Source organism: Helobdella robusta (genome assembly GCF_000326865.2).
Source record: "Helobdella robusta unplaced genomic scaffold HELROscaffold_6, whole genome shotgun sequence".
Taxonomy (NCBI): domain Eukaryota; kingdom Metazoa; phylum Annelida; class Clitellata; order Rhynchobdellida; family Glossiphoniidae; genus Helobdella; species Helobdella robusta.
In genome coordinates, this window is record NW_008705330.1 from 1,884,840 (window position 1) to 1,903,760 (window position 18,921).

The following is an 18,921-nucleotide window of genomic DNA, read 5'->3' on the forward strand; positions in this document are numbered from 1 at the left end:
CAATCAACTTTTGTAGATAACAACGTACTTTTTAAGAAAACATGTTTATCTTCATTGATCATCCATGAGGTTCTACAATTGAAAAAAAACTCTTAGTTTTTAGGCTGAAAAAATTGTTTACCAGTTTCTTAAGTCAGGATATTATTCCACAAAGTGTTTCGTTGATAAAAAACTAATCTTTAGCCATTATTAATATGGTGAGTCTGGTGTTAAATTTTAATATCAAGTGATAATTTTCAGCATCATCTTTTTTTAAATAGTTTTATGACGCAAAAGTGAAAAATGTTACTAATTGAGCAAAAAATCCTATAATAATATTAAAAAATAAAAATACAACAATTATATAAATATTTACCTGCATCATTGTATCATAATCAAAATCGTCACAACCAGTTTTATAAATATTGTTGTTTGCAACATTGTGTTCAATGATTGAACTGAAACTTGATTTTTCCCCGCTTTTCTCTGCTGAATTAATTTTTAAAAACTATTATATCATAAAACCTCATCTAATCATTGTCCAATTAAAAATCCAAACCAAGCCAACATAGCAAACAAATCGCAATAAACAATGAAATTGTTTTATCATAAACAAAAAATGAATAGTAAATATTAATATAGGTACTGAAAGTTAAATTGCATTTATAAACAAATGAATAAAAAAATTTACATTACATTCAATTGAAATGTGTAATTTATTGGAACATGATATATGAACATTTATCGTAGCTTTATACACCAAATATATTTTAGTAACTTCGATTTGGTAAATCTATAAAGATAAAAATCACTTAACCGACATTATGGACTTCTTTGATAGCAATTAAATTCTAGACCCTTTAGTCGAAGATATTCTGGACCCTTTAGTCGAAGATAAGCTATGACGTACTATGGCCGAAATTATTTTAAAAGCCTGCATAGAATCAAGCATGCTCATCTAATGTTAAATTTTCATTAATAAATTATGGATGTCTCAATAAACTTCTCTTCTGGATAGCTCACTGTACATCATCACAGAGCTTACTTTTCAGCTAGGTGGCTAGCTAGCATGCAAAGCAAAAAGTTGGCTATCTGCATGCAAAGTATTTCCACGTGGTTATATTGTTCATTTACGCTTGTTTTGTGTTGCGAATTAAATTGTTTATTTATTTGTTAAAACAATTACTATTATATTCATTAAATTTTTATCGCAATTCCTAATTAAAACATGGTTTATAAAAGTTTTCCGTGTGAATATTAAAGTGGTTATAAATTTAATTCTGCAAAAGCTATTTTCGCAATACCGCGACCTCACACCCACTGTCGTTTTCGATGAAGATCCAGGTCGTCACTGCGCACAACAACGATACGAGTATTGTTCGACGTTGGATGCATTCAAACCGGCTAATGTGCAGTTTTTGACCCGACGTCCTAAAACAACAGTCGCTACGTCGCTGGCCCCACTATTTGATATTTAATATTAATACAGTTTTTACACATGTGTATACACATTTATCATGCATACTTTCATACTCATTGGATACTTTCCTACACATGTACAACACTTATACCCATTTCGATAATATACATTCATACTGTCCGTTCAACTAAATACAATAAAATACAATAAAACTGCATACCTCGTGCAAATTCCACACATACAGTCGTTTTATCCTGCAAACATTTTTACTTACCGCTGTATTACTTTAAATTACTTTAGTTGTTTCACGTAAATATGCATCTATTTATTTATTTTAATATTAAATTATAACTTATTTCACTAATTATTCAATTTCATCTGCATTACAAGGTAACATTTTGCTTTAACGTAACTCTTCAAATTATTTATTCATATCTGTTTCATTTCGCCTGTTTTAAATCACAACACGTAACATTTTAGGTACTATTGCATTTTATTTTATTCTATATGGTTTACATTTCCATTTATTTTATTATTAATATTTGTATCTCACACAAGGCTCTGAAGATGGTGTTTACACCAAAACAACGTTGTTAGCCAGCCAAATTATGTCACTAGTTCTCAATAAATACGATTTACAACAATTCCATATAGTTGACTGTATTTTTAAAAAGTTAATTAACGCGAAGTGGGCAAAAATATTCAATGAAATCTGCATAGCTGAAAATCTCGTTCCAAAATAAATAAATAAATAAATATATATATATATATATATATAACACAAAAATTCTATACAACAATCAACAGCACTACACCCTAAGAATTGCAGAAGCTATTTTCATCGAATCTGAAAAACCTTCTTTCAACATCCAACAACGAATCACAACAGCACTTCCAACTCGAAGAATTAACAACAATAACGTTAATCGGATCAACCAGCAATCTAACTATGATGATAATAACAAAAATGATAACAACACAATCAACAATCAATCAATCAATGATCCTCCTATGTCCATCGGGGGACCGTCGAGGCCGATGGTGTACATCTAAGCATGCTTTTTACATTTATTTTTTCCTTTTTTCTTCCCAAAAACCTTTTCTATCGTTGGCCAGTTTTATTGGATTCAGAATAACAACACCAGTCCATTCAGTAATGTCATCTATAGATTTCTTTGCAGGTCTACCAATTTTTTTCTTCCAATCTCTTTTCCTCATTAAATCAATTCAAATTTTATTCAATCAATCCAAATTAATAATAATTAGGTAATGATTGGGAGACCAAAACTAAAAGAAAACAAAATTCTTGTGTCGCAGGCCATCGTTCACAAATTGTTCATTCTAACACAATTTTTTAAGTAAATTTATAATTCATGACAAAATTAACATAATGCACAATTTGCATGATTCTAATTAAATAAAAATTGAACTTTTTTTCAATAAATATTTCTTTATTTTGTTTTTATACAAATGCAAGGAATTTGTAGTCTTTATATCAACAGGAAGTTTCTCCCAGATTCCGGGACCGGTATGTTTTAAACTTTCGCCAAGCGGTGTTATTCTTGCAGGTGGTGTATAGAGCAGAGGAGAATGTCGAGTGAACTTTGACTGCACAGCGTTTCCAAATTCGAAGAAGTCATTAAAAGATGTTGGTAATTGATAATGTAGGAACATGAACACAAAGATAAAAACATGATAATTATACAAATTTTTTATGTTTAGAGTTTTCAGTTCAGGATAATAACAGCCGACATGACTATATGGATGTAGATTTAATAGAATTCTGATGAAACGATTTTGACATCTGGTAATTTGCTCCAAGTGAACTTCAGGGCTGTTTCCCCAGATGATGTTGCAGTATATTAGATGTGGATAGATTAATGAATAATACAAATCTATAATTGCTGGTTTATTCAATCTTACTTTAATTTTATTAATTGCACCTATGGTTTTATTAATTTTTTTCGATAACGAGTCTATATGCATATCTCACGAGAGGTTGTCCTTGATTATCATTCCGAGAAATTTTGTTCGAATTTTTCTGATTCTATCTGAAATTCCGCTTTGTTTCTGCCTTTCCCCGTAATCATCACCTTCGTTTTGTTTTTGTTGATATGCAACCCGTGATCTTATCCACCTACATGTGTTAGTTCGATTAGTTTCTGTAGACCTTCTTCACTAGAAGCTAGAAGGTCTATATCGTCTGCAAACCGAGATCTTTGACGGTTCTCCTTCCTATGTCAATTCCACCCAATTCCGAATTTTCCATTTTTTCCATTGCTCTTTATAGTAATGCTATAAATAGTATTGGTGATATTGAATCGCCCTGTCTGCTTCCAATGTCTGCCTTTATCCAATCCCCAAGTTCTGTATTTATTATTACCGACATTTTTGATTTTTCATAAAGCCCTTTCAGTACTTTGACCAGCTTTTCTGATGTCCCCATACTTTCTAATGTTGCCCACAAACCTTCATGCCAGACAGAATAAAACGCTTTCTTAAAATTAACAAAGCAATGGTAAATTGTCTGACCGCTACTTTTTGCATCTTCCAACAGCAGTCTCAAAATCAGAATTTGTTGGATCGTGCTTCTGTTCTTTCTGAAGCCTGTTTGGTCTTCATGCAGATGTTGCTCTATAAACTTTTTCAGTCGTTCTTTTATGATAGTCAGCATGATCTTGCATATGTGCGGAATTAGTGCAATTGATCTGTAATTGTAGTCTTTTTGGTCTCCCTTTTTTGGCAGCATAACCAAAATTGACTTGTACCATTCTTTTAGCCACTTTCCACTTTCCCAAATTTCTTGACAGATTGTGTGAATTTCTTTACACACGACTTGACTTCCTGCTCTTATTAGTTCTATCGAAATACCATCCTTCTCTGTACTTTTGTTGTTCTTCATTTTACTCATTGCTCTTGTAATTTCTTACCTCGTTATTTCACTTTCTTCTTCATTGATTATTTTTCTGCTTTTCAAAATTTCAAGCGTTTTTTTTGTATGTGTTCTTGTCTGTGAATAAGTCTTTAATATGTTCAGTCCATCTATCCTTAATCTTTCATCATCCTAACAGATGTTTCCGTTTTTATCTTTAATAATCATAGACATATTTTTCGGTTTTCCTTTTAATTGTTTAACCAGCTGGTACGCCTCTCTTGTCTTGTTTTGCCCAATCATCGTGTTTACCTTTTCACATTTACCATTAATCCATCTCCTTTTATCTGCTCTAGCACTCTTTTTTATTTTTTGGCAGATTTGTATTTCATCTTATTTTCTTCACTCTGTCTTTTTATCATTTTCAAACTTCATCTTTCTTCTACAATGTTCCATGTTTCATCGCTTATCCACAGTTTTATTTTGTCCATTTCGTTTTGATTTTACAACTTTCACCTGCTGCTTTGAGAATTTTTTCTAGGTTGCTAACTCTTGTTTTCATATCGTAATTGGCTGCTGAGTCCAATTCATGTTCGATTTTATTTTTTATATCCTCCATCTTCAGCTTTATCATTTCGGTATTGTATCTCACTTTGCTAATGCTTTCTCCCATTTTAAGCTTTTGTTTTATTTTCATTGTAACGTTGCATAAGACAAGGCGATGATCCGATCCAATTTCTGCACTTGGGAAAGCTTTACATTGGGTGACAAATTTCATCCATTTCTGTTCTATCAGTATTAAATCTATAACAACATATGTTCATTGTTTTTCCGTCTGGTGACTCCCAAGTACATTTTTTGTTGCTTTGCCTCTTTGTGTTTGTGACATACAATCGTCAGTCCTTCACAAACTCTAGTAACCTTTCCCCTCTATCATTTCTATCTCCTACACCGTATTTTCCCATTAATTCTTCAAATCCAATGTTGTCACTTCCAATTTTAGCATTCCAGTCCCCAACAATGATCTTGACATCTTTTTTTGGTAATGTTTTCAATGTTTGTTTCAGTTGTTCGTAGAACGTTTCAACTTCATCATCCGAATGATTTGTTGTTGGAGCATAAGCAACTATCACAATAATATCTCTTGGATATCCTTTGAATCTGGCATACATCGACCTGTCATTTACGGGATTGTATTCAATTAATGCTCTTCTTGCTTTCTCTCCAAAAATCATTCCGACTCCATGAATATGCTCGGTTTCTGTGCCTGACCATAACAGTTTTCCTTTTTCCAATTCTCCACTTCCTGTCCATCTAACTTCACACAAATCAACCACATCATATCTAAACCTCTCAAGCTCTTTTTTCAGCATCGCATAAGTTCCAGCTTGCCACAGTGACCTCACATTCCGAATTCCAACTGTAAATTTCACCTTCATTTTACCTCTTTGGAACTCAGTAACAAACTTTTCTCTGTAGCTCCTTGTCTCCAAAGCTGCAATGCGGTCCTTGTTGTTCCGGCGACGACCGAGCCGGTATGATTATTTGCTGTTGTGTTTACCATCGTGTTTTTAAAACAGTGTAGCAAGCTCCTGTCAATTCTCCTCCTTTACCCGGACTTAGGACCGGCACTGAACTCTGGTGGATTGCAGCCCCAGTGGTGGAGCTAACCTCATTTTTAGTGCCATAAAAAAGACTTTTTTTGACATTTGCAAAGTTAAGATAAAATCTCTGAATTTTACAAATATTATTGACGAAAGCAATCTGACATTGCGGAAAACGGCACTTGATTAAATAGCCAAGGTTTTACCAATTTTCAAAAGTGGCGACTCGACTATTATTATTATTATTAATGAAACCTTTATAAGCGCTAATTAAAATCAAAAAGTTCTCAAAAGCGCTATCTATAATCAAACAAAGTCAAAAAAGAAAAAAGTACAGTCAATGGCGGTAGTAACAAACAAATAATTATTCACTTAACAACAAAATCAAAACGAAAATAAGTAAGTTTTAAGTTTCTTCTTAAAATCATCAAGTTTCAAATCTTTAGTTCTAAAAGATCTCGGTAAGCTGTTCCAAACCATTGGTCCAGATACTGCAAAATCTCTTGATGCTATCTGCAGATTGACATCAGGTACAACCAGCAAAATGCCATCATTTGATCTAAGGCTCATACCACTCATCATTATAGACTTTTCTTTTATTTTATCTATCAAATAACTTGGTAACAAGCCATGCACAGTTTTATACATTAAAATACATATTTTATATTTAATTCTTTTCTTTATAGTAAGCCAATGAAGGCTCTTAAGAATTGGAGTAACATGATTAAATTTGAGACCTCCAACAATCAATAGGCTGCTCTATTCTGAATAGATTGAATTGCAGAAATAGACCTATCTGGCAAACCGTAAAACAGACCATTGCAATAGTCCAATCGTGAATGAACCAATGCATGCACCAAGGTATGAATAGCAGATTTATCTAATGACTTACGGGGTTTATAGAGTTTTCGAATCTGTCCGGAGCAAGAATTCGTTATCATCTTTATATGATCATGCATCGATAATCAAGAATCAAGAATGAAACCCAGATTAGTTGCTTTGTCACTAAATTCTATTTTAACATCTCCTATTTTCACTGAATCGATATTAAGTTTCATCAGCTGCTGCCATGTACCTATTGGAACAAATTTTGACTTCTGCTGATTTAATCTAAGACCATTGTTTGACATCCAATTATCTATGTTATTTAGGCAGGTTACAAATTTGTTGATTTCAGATTGCAGTAATTCTGGCTTACTACTAACTATAATCTGAATATCATCAGCATAGGCATGATATTTAAAACCGAAATTACCAATTACTTTAAAAACTTCAGCGGTATACATGATAAAAAGAATAGGCCCAAGCACTGAACCTTGAGGCACTCCTGATGTCAAAACCGTTTCATTAGATAACACATTATTGAAGACTACTTGTTGCTTTCTGTCAAACAGATATGATTTGAACCACTTGATAACAGTACCGGAAATACCATAATCATGAACCAATTTTTCCAAGAGAATCTGATGGTCTACACAATCAAATGCCGCACTCATATCTAAAAACGCGACTAGAGCCACATGTTGTTTGTCCAAAGCAGCAAACAACTCAGAAAACACATAAAGCAGTGCAGTTTCCGTTGAATGATAGCGGCGATATCCAGACTGGTGAACTGGTAGCAGGTTGTTTACATTCAAACGATTCAAGAGCTGTTTGGCAACTACTCGTTCAAATATCTTGGAAATGAAATAGATGTTGGAAATTGGTCTATAACTAGACAAATCATTTCGATCCATATTCACTTTTTTTAATGCTGGATAAACCATAGCATGCTTACAACCATTAGGAAATGTGCCACTGCTCAGACTCAGATTTAAGATGCTGGTAAGAAAAACGATGAATAAATCAATATATTTCTTTAAAATATGGGTCGGAAAGACATCTATCATACATGTTTTTGATGGCAAACTGAGTACAATTTTTTTAACGTCAGATTCTGTTAAAAGCATAAAGTCAGGAAAAGAATAATTCCCATTGTACTGAGCTTGACAAATAGTCGGACAATTACTCACATTGGTAGACTGTTTAATTTTATTTACTTTATCATTAAAAAACTTTAAGAATTGAGACGAATCTAAACCAACAATTTCACTCAATGACTGACCAGTGACCTGATTACAAAGGACTTTATTAATAACATTCCATAGATTTTTAGAAGATCCATTATTGTCTGCTACAAGTCTTTTCCAATAACTGTTTCTCTTTTGTGAAAAAAGCCTAGATTTATTTTTCAGAGCTGTTATCCACTCATTTTTACATTTCTCTGTCTGATATTTTCTGTAATTCCTTTCTTTCTTTCGACAAAGTCTTTTGAAAGATTTACATTCACCATCATACCACGGAGCATTAACAACACATCTGACTTCTACAAAACGAAGTGGAGCAACTGCATCAGCCAATTTCTTGAGTTCAGAATTCATCATATCAAACTCAATATTAATATTATTGCTTTGGCAAGACCTTGATAATGGAGAAGTCTGTATATATTTAATGAGATTGCTTTCATTTAGGTATTTTCAGGATCTAACTTGTTTCTTGACTATTTTAGGACGCTTATGAGTTAATGGTATGTTAACCTGAATTAAACTATGGTCTGAATAAGTCCCACTGGGAAAAATCTTAATATCTGAAATCTGAAAATCTTGAGAACAAATAATCAGATCAAAAAAACCTCCATGTTCATGAGTCGGTTCGTCGATCAAATTTTTTAATTGAAACATTTCTAATATTTCCAATAAATTTACAGTATGACGATCTTCCTGTTTCTCAAGGTGAATGTTGAAATCGCCCAAAAGTATGATATTTAAACTAAAAGAAGTGATATTTTCTAGTAAACATAAAAACTCTTCAAAAAATAAATTACTAACTACAACTGATCCTGGCCTGTAGAGGGCTAATAGAACAAAATCTTTGTTGCTAATAAATAATTTAACAGCAAGTGCTTCAAATGAACTAAATATTGGCAGATCTATTTTCTTAAACTTAAATTCATTACTGAAGTAAATAATTAAACCCCCATGGTGAGGATCATTTATTCTTAAAAAATCAACATAACTATATTCTGGTGTTATTGATGATTTAACAGAAATGTTATTCGAAGATCCGTGCCAAGTTTCGACTAAAACGAAAATATCTAGCCCATCATGAATCAAATCATAGATCGTATCAGTTTTAGAAATCATTGATCTAATGTTCAATAAACCTAGTGTTAAATTACGATTTATTATGTTGCAGTCTTTATCATTGTTATCATTTATTTCTAAATTCTTGACATATTTTATATTAACACTGGTTTTTTCTGTATTTTTACAATCTTTCATCTCCCTACCTGTCCTCTCACTCTGAACAAAAAATTTTGATTGTTTTCTTCTCGCTCCTTAACTTTAGCTTTATCAACAAATGATTTGAATTCCCGCCTCTGATCCATTGTTAAATCCAATTTCAACAAATTCAGTCCAACATGTGAAAATTCTTTTAACGACTTGAATTTATATAAATTTCTCATTATTGAGTCTCTGAGTAAAACGCAATCTAACTTTATCAAAATGAGTCTAACGACAGTTTCGCATTTCCTTCCCAGTCTCATTATTTTGATTACATTTTTTTCAGAAACATCTCCTGTCAAATGCTTTAAAATTTTCAAAACATTGGAACGATCATCATCACTTTCAGCTAAACGATAAATCAATAAATTTTGTTTCTCTTTCTTTAACGTCACTAGCTTCTTGTAAAGTTTTCTGGATTGATTTGACATCACTTCTAATTACTTGAACATTCAATTTAACTTCCTTGCTGACAATGCTAGAAAATGTTTCTTTTATTTCGTTTTTAAAAATTTTAATTTCCTCACGTAAAACAGTATCGAAACGATCAAGTTCATCAAGTTTAGATTGGTTATGGTCAACAACCATTTTTATGCTATCGACGTCAAGTTTTATTTTTCTGTTACTATCATTTATTTCATTTAGTTGAGCAACAAATTCATTTTTAGACGCATCCATTGAATTAGCCAAAGAACTAACATCTTGAGACAGCGTTGACAAAACCATTTTTAACCTTTAACACTTTTCAAAATTTCAAGAATATCATCGTTAGTTTCACATTTATTGTGAACAAAAGTCTCGCAACAAGTGCATGACAACAAATCTTTACTTGGAACTTTTATTGTACACTTCGTACAACAGTAGCGACTACCGGACGACATTATTGAATTTATTATTATAATTAATTACGTTTACTATCAGGGAAATTCCTATCACGTGACAGCAATTTACAGACAATATATTATCAAATTTCACGACATTATTGAATTTATTATTATAATTACGCTTACTATCAGGGAAATTCCTATCACGTGACAGCAATTTACAGACAATATATTATCAAATTTCACTAAAATAATAAAATTTACAAACTAAATTTTATATAAAATTATTCAAAGATCTAATTATGTTAATCTATCCAAAAAAATATAAATAAACGATTACTTTTAATGACGAAAACACCAAAATTAACTGACGAAACGACAATATCAACCGTCCAAACGACTGTTTGGTAACTACCGACTATGTTTGGTAACTACCGACCAATTTCAATATTACCGGTATTTTCTAAAAAATTTTAAAAATTAATGTTCAATAGAATGTGGAGTTTTTTAATTAAACATAATGTGATTAATAAACTCCAATACGATTTTGTTCCGAAGTCCTCTACTGAGAAAGCCATTGCAGAGTTGCACTTGTCTCTTTTGGAAAACTTTGATAAAGGTAATTTCAGCTTAGGTGTTTTTATCGACCTGAAAAAGGCTTTTGATGTGATTGACCATGAAATTCTGCTTCGAAAATTGTTTAAATATGGGTTTCGTGAAATTTTTCTTGATTGGTTCAGATCTTACTTAACTGATGGCAGTCAGTTTGTTTCTATTGACAATGCTGTGTCATTCCCTTTAAGGATTCTAACAGGTGTCCCTCAGGGTTTCATATTGGGACCTTTGTTGTTTATAATATTTGTGAACGATATCTTTTCTGTATTCGATAGATGCACTGTGATGTTATTTGCTGACGATAACAGTATTTTTTTTGTCAGTTAAGAGCCTGCTTGACTTATTCACGGAGAAGAATAGCCAGCTTAGTGTGATTTATAATTGGTTTTTGTCCAATCGGCTGACAGTGAACATATCCAAGTCTTGTTATGTCATCGTTGGTCCCTCGATAAAAACGAACAAGGTGCCCCTGAGTGGCTTGGAGCTGATTATCAGGGGCACATCTCTTCCACGGATTCATTCGGTAAAATTTTTGGGAATTATTATACAAAGTGATCTGAAATGGAATGAGCACATCGACATGATCGTCCATAGGCTGTACCGTGCGGTTGGGATTCTGTTTAGAGTGAGAGACAGGTTGAATGTCATGTCATGGTGGTCTTCGCAAGTACTTTTGTTACTTCTTTGATCACCTGACTTTTTTTTTGTCAAATATATTTGGAAGAAGAAAAATAAATTATAATCCGATTATGTATTAAATCACATTAACTGTAACATGAATATAAATAATCACATAAATTCACTTCCAAACATCTTCATAACTTACTTTTGTTCATTTTCTTTTGTTTCATTAAATTTTTCTTTTCGGTATTCTTAAACAAATTAATGTTTAAAATACACTAGAGTGCAAATGATGGTAAAGAAAATTAACATCAATCGATAAATATGAGTTTCGACCTTCTGAAGTGAAAAGTATATAATAAAAAATTGAAACATAGCAAATATATTTTATATTTGTTTATATATTAAGGTTAGTTAAACGGGCTTTGAAATTGTATCTATCCAGTGAATTCAACTCCAGCAGTCAATCTTGTAACACTTTTTATTTATTCTATTTTGGCTTATTTCATTTATTGTACTTCTTCATAATTGTATGTTTTGTGAATTTTCAGTTGGCCCCAGTTGAATTTTTCGAAATTGGGCTATATAAATTTCATTGATTGATTAATTGATTGACAAATTGATTGATTCCTGTTGTATTGATTGACAGATTGATTCCTGTCGTATGTCGACAGATAGATTGATTCCTGTCATCTCAATCTTTGATTAAAATTGAACTTGCTATCGATTATGCTGGTTTTACTAAAATTTAGTTTTAAATATTTAATTTATTTTATTTTACTATTAAATAAAATTTCGAAAGTTAACGCGGGTAAATGCCCAGACTGTTTTAAAGAGTTTGTATCTGTTGGTAGACAAACCTGGAAGTGAACTAAAACAACTTAAAATAATAATAATAAACTAAATGCACTATAATATTGCAATATCTTCTAACGTTTTTGATTCTCAAAATAATTATATTCATGTCTATTCTATAATCTTTTATTATGTTCTTCACTCATCGATTCAAAGAAGCCATCTTCACCACAAAGGATGTTCATTCTCTTCACACGACGTACACATGAGCATATGATAGCCATTGAGATGTTTGACTCACCGGCCAAGATGCGAAGGATGGACGGCTGGGTTGGCCTATGTCGATGAGAATGGCTTCGGCTAATTTCAGATTGGAATGGCTGGAATGACAGTAGATTATTTTTTGGTGTTGTTGTCCAGGATTTCTCTTGTAATTTTAATAACTTCGTCTATTATAAGTCAAATCCCGACAGCCACCTACCTTACAGCTAAGCTTCTCAACAAAATCCTTATTCCGTACACCCCTAATGACTACAACTTACAATCTTCCAAAAAATTCGTAAGTTTGTTGAACACAAACCAGCCATCCAATCATCGCTTCACTTGACGTAGAATCATTGTTTATCAAGGTTCCCGGCAAAGATAATATTTACATAATAACCAACACTGTTTACCACTCCAATCAAACCCCATTCAGATTACTAAAACACATGCTAAAGTCATTGTTGCAAATTTGCACGCACCGTAAAGAAACCTCCCACAACACTGCCGATGCCCTTTTCCGTCGACCCTGTTGCAAATACTGCAGTCGACTGGAAGAGAGAGTGCAGACAGAGGATGTGCGAAAAGTTGCGATTGAACATCATATACCAAATTCAGAATGAAGATTGTTCATTTGGACAGACTGGCTACATTCTATGCGGACGTTGCAACGAACTCTGTTCGGGACAAACTTAACTGATAGCAGAAACCGTTACAAATATATTCGCTAGAAGCGCTAATGTTTGAGGAGGGACTAGAAACTTCAGACGGCGAAATAACTAGGACGGTCGAGAAGCGTCGGTAAAACGGGTATGTAATAGAGCCCCGAAGCGGATAAATGCAATGCACAAAAAAAAACCGCATTACGGATAAAAAACTTTCAAAACTTCGCAGATTTTGCGGTCTGCGGATTTTGTTTGTGCGGTTTGCCGCGGATTCAAGTGCGTTATTCAACAACCGCTCGCAAAATTAAATTTTTAATTTTCAAAAATTTTGAGAATACAAATTTTTTTCGTTTGTTTGCATATATGTGCGTGTGTGAGTGTGCATGTGTATTTAATAACCATAGCTGAGTCTCTCTGGTGTCGACGTTAATTAAGCCAAGCAAGCAGTTTATACTAATTACTTCAGCAGATTTGAATGAAGAAAGTTAGTTCAATGTATACACGTCCATACATACACACACACGTACATGCATGTTTAATGTAAATGTGTGTGTATGTGTGTTATACAAAACGTATAAGTGAAGTGTTTCTATCTTTGATACTTAACACAAGTGTTATTATCACCATTTTACACATACACATGTACGATACACACATACGTATATACAAATTAACATATATATATATATATATATATGTACTGTACATATATATATATGTACAATATATATATATATATATATTTATATATATTATATGATCATTTATATAGCACCTATTAAAAACATTACATACGTATATACAAATTAACATATATATATATATATGTACTGTACATATATATATATATATATGTACTGTACATATATATATATATATATATGTACAATATATATATATATATTTATATATATTATATGATCATTTATATAGCACCTATTAAAAAACATTCTCATAGGCGCTTTACAACTATGGCAATTTTCTAAAAGGAAAAAAGATATGTCTTCAATATAGGTACGACCAACGTATAACATAACATCTTCATAAATAATAAATAGCTTGTTTGAGTTCCTCATCGTCATTCATTTTGTGCTCGTTGTTCTGGCCGATGTTATTTCAATTATTAAATTAGAAATTTATTGAATTTTTCTCTTATAATTCTTCTGATTATAATTATATTGTAAATAAATTGCTCTCTAGTATTGATATCATCTAATTCTAAACATGAGATTAAGACGGCCGGTTAAGGTTGCTTTTTCGCAGGTCCGGTGCGGATAATGAGCAATGTGGATGCGAGCGGTTGCGGACGTTAACACTGCGGTTTGAAAAAATCTTCTTTGCTTGGAGCACTAGTATATAAATGCATGCGAGATATTGAATAGGGGCTGTTGAATATATACATATATATATATATATATATATATATATATATATATATATATATATAGGGTAAATTCGTGTCTAGTACTTGTGGATTTAATTCGACTCATTGTTTCCCTTTCGGCAGAGTAACAATAAGTCTCTATCGACCAAAATGTGTTTATGTGAATTACATAAAACACTTTGTTTGCAATATTGACTTATGAGTCCCATAAGGGACGAAACGCGTCTAGCCTAGAATGAGTTATATGTTCACAGTAGAGGACCTTTGGTCGGAATGAGAGATGGTGTTCTTTATATAGTTATACTCGTACTAGCCAACTCGTACTTGCGGGAGCAGGCCGGAAATTCTCACCCTTAATAAACTACTCACGGACAAGTGGATTCAAGTTGACGCACTATATATATATATATATGCTATATATATACAATATATATACACACACGAGCATGTGTGTAATAGAAGAATACAAAAATGCGGCATATGCTTATAATTATATGCACATATATATCACGTATCTACTTTGATTATGTGTCAGTGCGCTTAAAAATCGTTGGATTCATTGGATTATTCACGCACCCATATATTTATTTTATTCGTTTATTTTCTTTCATCAGATGTGCACTTATAGTTTATAATTTCAATATTATTATTTAACTAGTTAGAAACTTTTTAATTTGCTCATTGAGCTAGACTGTCAATGAATTTTCGAAATACACTACAAATGTTGCTGCTTGATTAACAAAGTTAACAAAGCAGTTTACACTAATGTCTAGGTCTACAGTACACAAGCGAAGCGTCTACCACTAATGATTAGATAAAGTAGGCATTAGAGTTTAATAATCCCATTCTAATAAATAGTTTATATATAATATATAAATTAATTATGAATGAATTGAATCGGAATATCAATATTATTATGTTCGTATTAATTTAGTTATAAAAATTATAAAATAGACTAACTAACAATAAATTAAACACAAAAAGAAATTCTTTCACATCGGCTTTAAAAAAACTAACTTTTACTAATTACTATTACACAGAATTTTCTATAAAAATGTATAAATATAAAAACATCACCAAACCGAATTGAGAACGTACGATTCTGTTGGTTGCTATGCTATTTTTCAATAGCCATCGCTCCGTCAAATATCATTGGAATGAATGAGGCGCCTTATTTTATAATAAAATAGAGCTAAAATATAAATCTGAAATATTTTGGCGCCACATTAATATTCAATGTTGTACGTAAACTTGAGGGCGTCGTGGATATAATATAAATGGCATAAAAGTTATTTTCGGACAAAAATTTATTTTTGTTCTATGGATCAGGGATCGTCGTTGTCTTCTTCAGCGTCTTTGATTAATCGTCTGATCTGAAAATATCGCTTGCGAAGTTTCGGTCTCGTTTGCTGTTTTAAATTTGCATTTGTATTTCAATTATAGTATATTAGTATATTATAGTATATTTACAGACAAGGGATTAGTATAATTTTCTGCATTTATACATTTCGTTTCATTATATGCATATTTTTTTGTTCAATTTAAATTTTAAATTTAGTAAAGTAAAAGTTAGTTATTATGTTTAATACTAGGGCTTTTGTATACATTCCTACATACGTAAGTTAGAGAATCTTAATTTTTAACTTGTCAAAATAATATTTTTAAAAATAATTGATTTTTAATTAGAAAATATTTGCATAGTTTTGATTTGTCAGATACAAATTCTCAATCAAACCAAAATGCCTGTGTTTTCCATTGCTAAATGCCACTCATCTTATTTAAATGAAAATGTTACTCTTCATTTAGACTTTATATATATATACAACAACAACACACGTTTAGACGGCATTTTCCCCGAGATCGGGGGTTGCCGTTTGGCTACCTATGATGAAACCGAAATATCCCTCGACGCCATCCACATCTGTCACTCGCCTCAGTATCACGCAACCCCCCTTTCACCCTGTCCTTCTCCACCTGCTCTCTCCATCCCAATCGCGGACGACCCCTTCCTACCACTCCTTAAACCTCGAACTCCAACGCTCGCCTAATCCCGACCCTTTCATCCCTTCTCAACACATGTCCATACCACCGCAATCTCGATCTCCTTATCAATGTCACAATGTCCTCATTCAGTCCCATCATTGACATCAGCTCTGTACTACTCCTCCTATCCTTCACTTTAACCCCACACATCATCCTCACCATAGCTCTTTCAGCCCTCTGCAGTACACTTTCCTCCTCTCTCCTCAACACCCAAGTTTCACCACCATATACCATCGCTGCTCTCACACATGCTTTATATACCCTCCCTTTCATCTTCACTGACCATTTCTTTCCACACAATACCCCACCCAGTTCCCTAAATTTCATCCATCCCACAGGAACTCTAGCCGTAACTGCGCTCAAACATCCTCCATCCGCATTCAGCTTATCCCCTAAGTAAACAAAGCTTTCTACTCTTTCAATACCACCACTCAACCCCGTCCTTGCGTCTGTCCTATTAATCACACCATGAACACATTTGTTACATTTGAACGTGCCTTCCACCTTTTTCAGTGCCCCCTCAAACCACTACATCTCTTATGCACCCATTTCTGACATCCTATACACAATACCGAGTTAGCCTTCACTCTCCTGTCACATACCCCACAGGGGTCTATTTTACTTATCACTCGCTCCCCACCTTCCCCACTCACCATTACCTTCGTCTTACCAATATTAACTTTTAACCCTTTTAACCCTTTTAACTTTTATCTAGATCCACAAAACACATGTACAATCTTCGTTTCTTCTTTCTATAATTCTCCTGCAACATTCTCACCATGAACAACGCATCCACCGTTCCCCTACCAGGCATAAACCCACACTGCATTTCATTAACTGTCACCATACTTCTCAACCTCCTCTCAAGCACCCTCTCCACTACCTTCATTCCGTGCTCTAGTAATTTCACACCCCTATATGACCCACAATCTCTCACATCTCCTTTGCCCTTATACAACGGCACCAACACACTGTGTCGCCAATCCTCAGGTATACCTTCATCATCAAACATATTGTTAGCAATTCTCATCATAACTTCAATTCCTATCACCCCACTCGCTTTTATATGTTCTGCCGCCACTTCCGAAACCCCTGTAGCCTTACCTAGTTTCATTTCTCTAACTGCTTTCTCTACTTCCTCCATCGTCACCTTCTCTATAGGTCCGTGTGTGACCGCGGATTCCACATCTCCATCCCACTCATTCTCTTCATTCATCAACCTTTCCATATGAGCTTTCCACACCTGAGCTTTTTCCTCCTCATCTATGCACAACTTGCCAGATCCATCCCAAACACATCCACTCCCTATAACATCTTTCCTATCCCTCATTGACTGCTTTGCTTCTTTGAACATTTTCCTCGAACTCACATCAAATTCCATTTCCTTCATTAACCTATCTGATGCTTTCGTCATTGCAGTTGCCACTGCCTGTTTTGCAACCTTCTTAGTCTTCCTATACTCAGACTCCGCTTCCTCCGTCATGTCCCTTCTCCATACCCTAAACCTCTCCTTCTTGACTTCCAAAACCCTTCTTATATCTTCATCCCACCACCATGTCTCACCATGCCTACACTTTCCTTTCGTCCATCCACATACTTTATCTGCCGTAGCCATCACACAGTCCCTGTATCTCTCCCAAACATCTCCATCCTTACCACTCTCCCAATTTTCAGCCACCTTCACTTCAAATGCCTTCCTCACCTCTGCATCCTGCAACTTCCATGTCTTTCTCTTTGCCACAAACTTATCCTTCTTCCTCCTCCCCATTTCTTTTGATACGTATACGTGTATATATATATATATATATATATATATATATATATATATATACGTATACAGTACTATAGCTATAAGTATAACACTATAGAATATAATTATAATAATCAGCAAACAATTATATAATAATTTAATAAATAACAGTATATGATAATAAAAAAGTATACTCTATAAAATATAATTCTAATAATCAGAAAACAATTATATTAATAAAATAAATATTGTATGTAATAAATGTTAACTCAAAGTTGTAAGCTTGTTTACACTTATAATATAAAATGTATTATCAATAATTTGTGATGATATTAATATTAAATTAAATTTAAATTCAGACTGCCAAAGAATGACATTAAGATTAAGAGGATACAATAGGAATACCTTATTAAAAAGTACATTGACAATTACAATGACAAAAAAGATTTTAATTTGTAGCAAACAATTTACACCAGAAAGTTTTTATAAAGTTGGTTTCAAATTTATTTTTCAAAGATGCTTTTCTAACGATATTTGACTAGGTTAGTGTTACAAAAAAACTAATCATTTCATGTTTCAGTTGTATAATTTAATTTAAATGTTTTTTAAGTTAAAGTTTTGAAATAAAGATATGATATGTTGTCAGGAGAATTTTCAGAAGTGTTCTTTATTTATGTTATGATTTATTATATGTAAAAAATAAACTTATTTTAATTTTCTAAGTTTGTAACCAATAACCCGATTCTATCATAACTTAAACATTTT

General features: G+C 32.9%; 1 protein-coding gene across 1 annotated transcript; it reads right to left on the reverse strand.

The window, feature by feature from the left end:
• Positions 1-2,812: 2,812 nt before the first annotated feature.
• Positions 2,813-5,710, reverse strand: HELRODRAFT_164129 (hypothetical protein; the record flags this gene model as incomplete). The annotated part of the gene is made up of 2 exons (XM_009029156.1): positions 2,813-3,233; positions 5,193-5,710. The coding sequence occupies 2 exons, from the start codon at positions 5,708-5,710 to the stop codon at positions 2,813-2,815; spliced, it is 939 nt and encodes a 312-aa protein (XP_009027404.1).
• Positions 5,711-18,921: the final 13,211 nt, after the last annotated feature.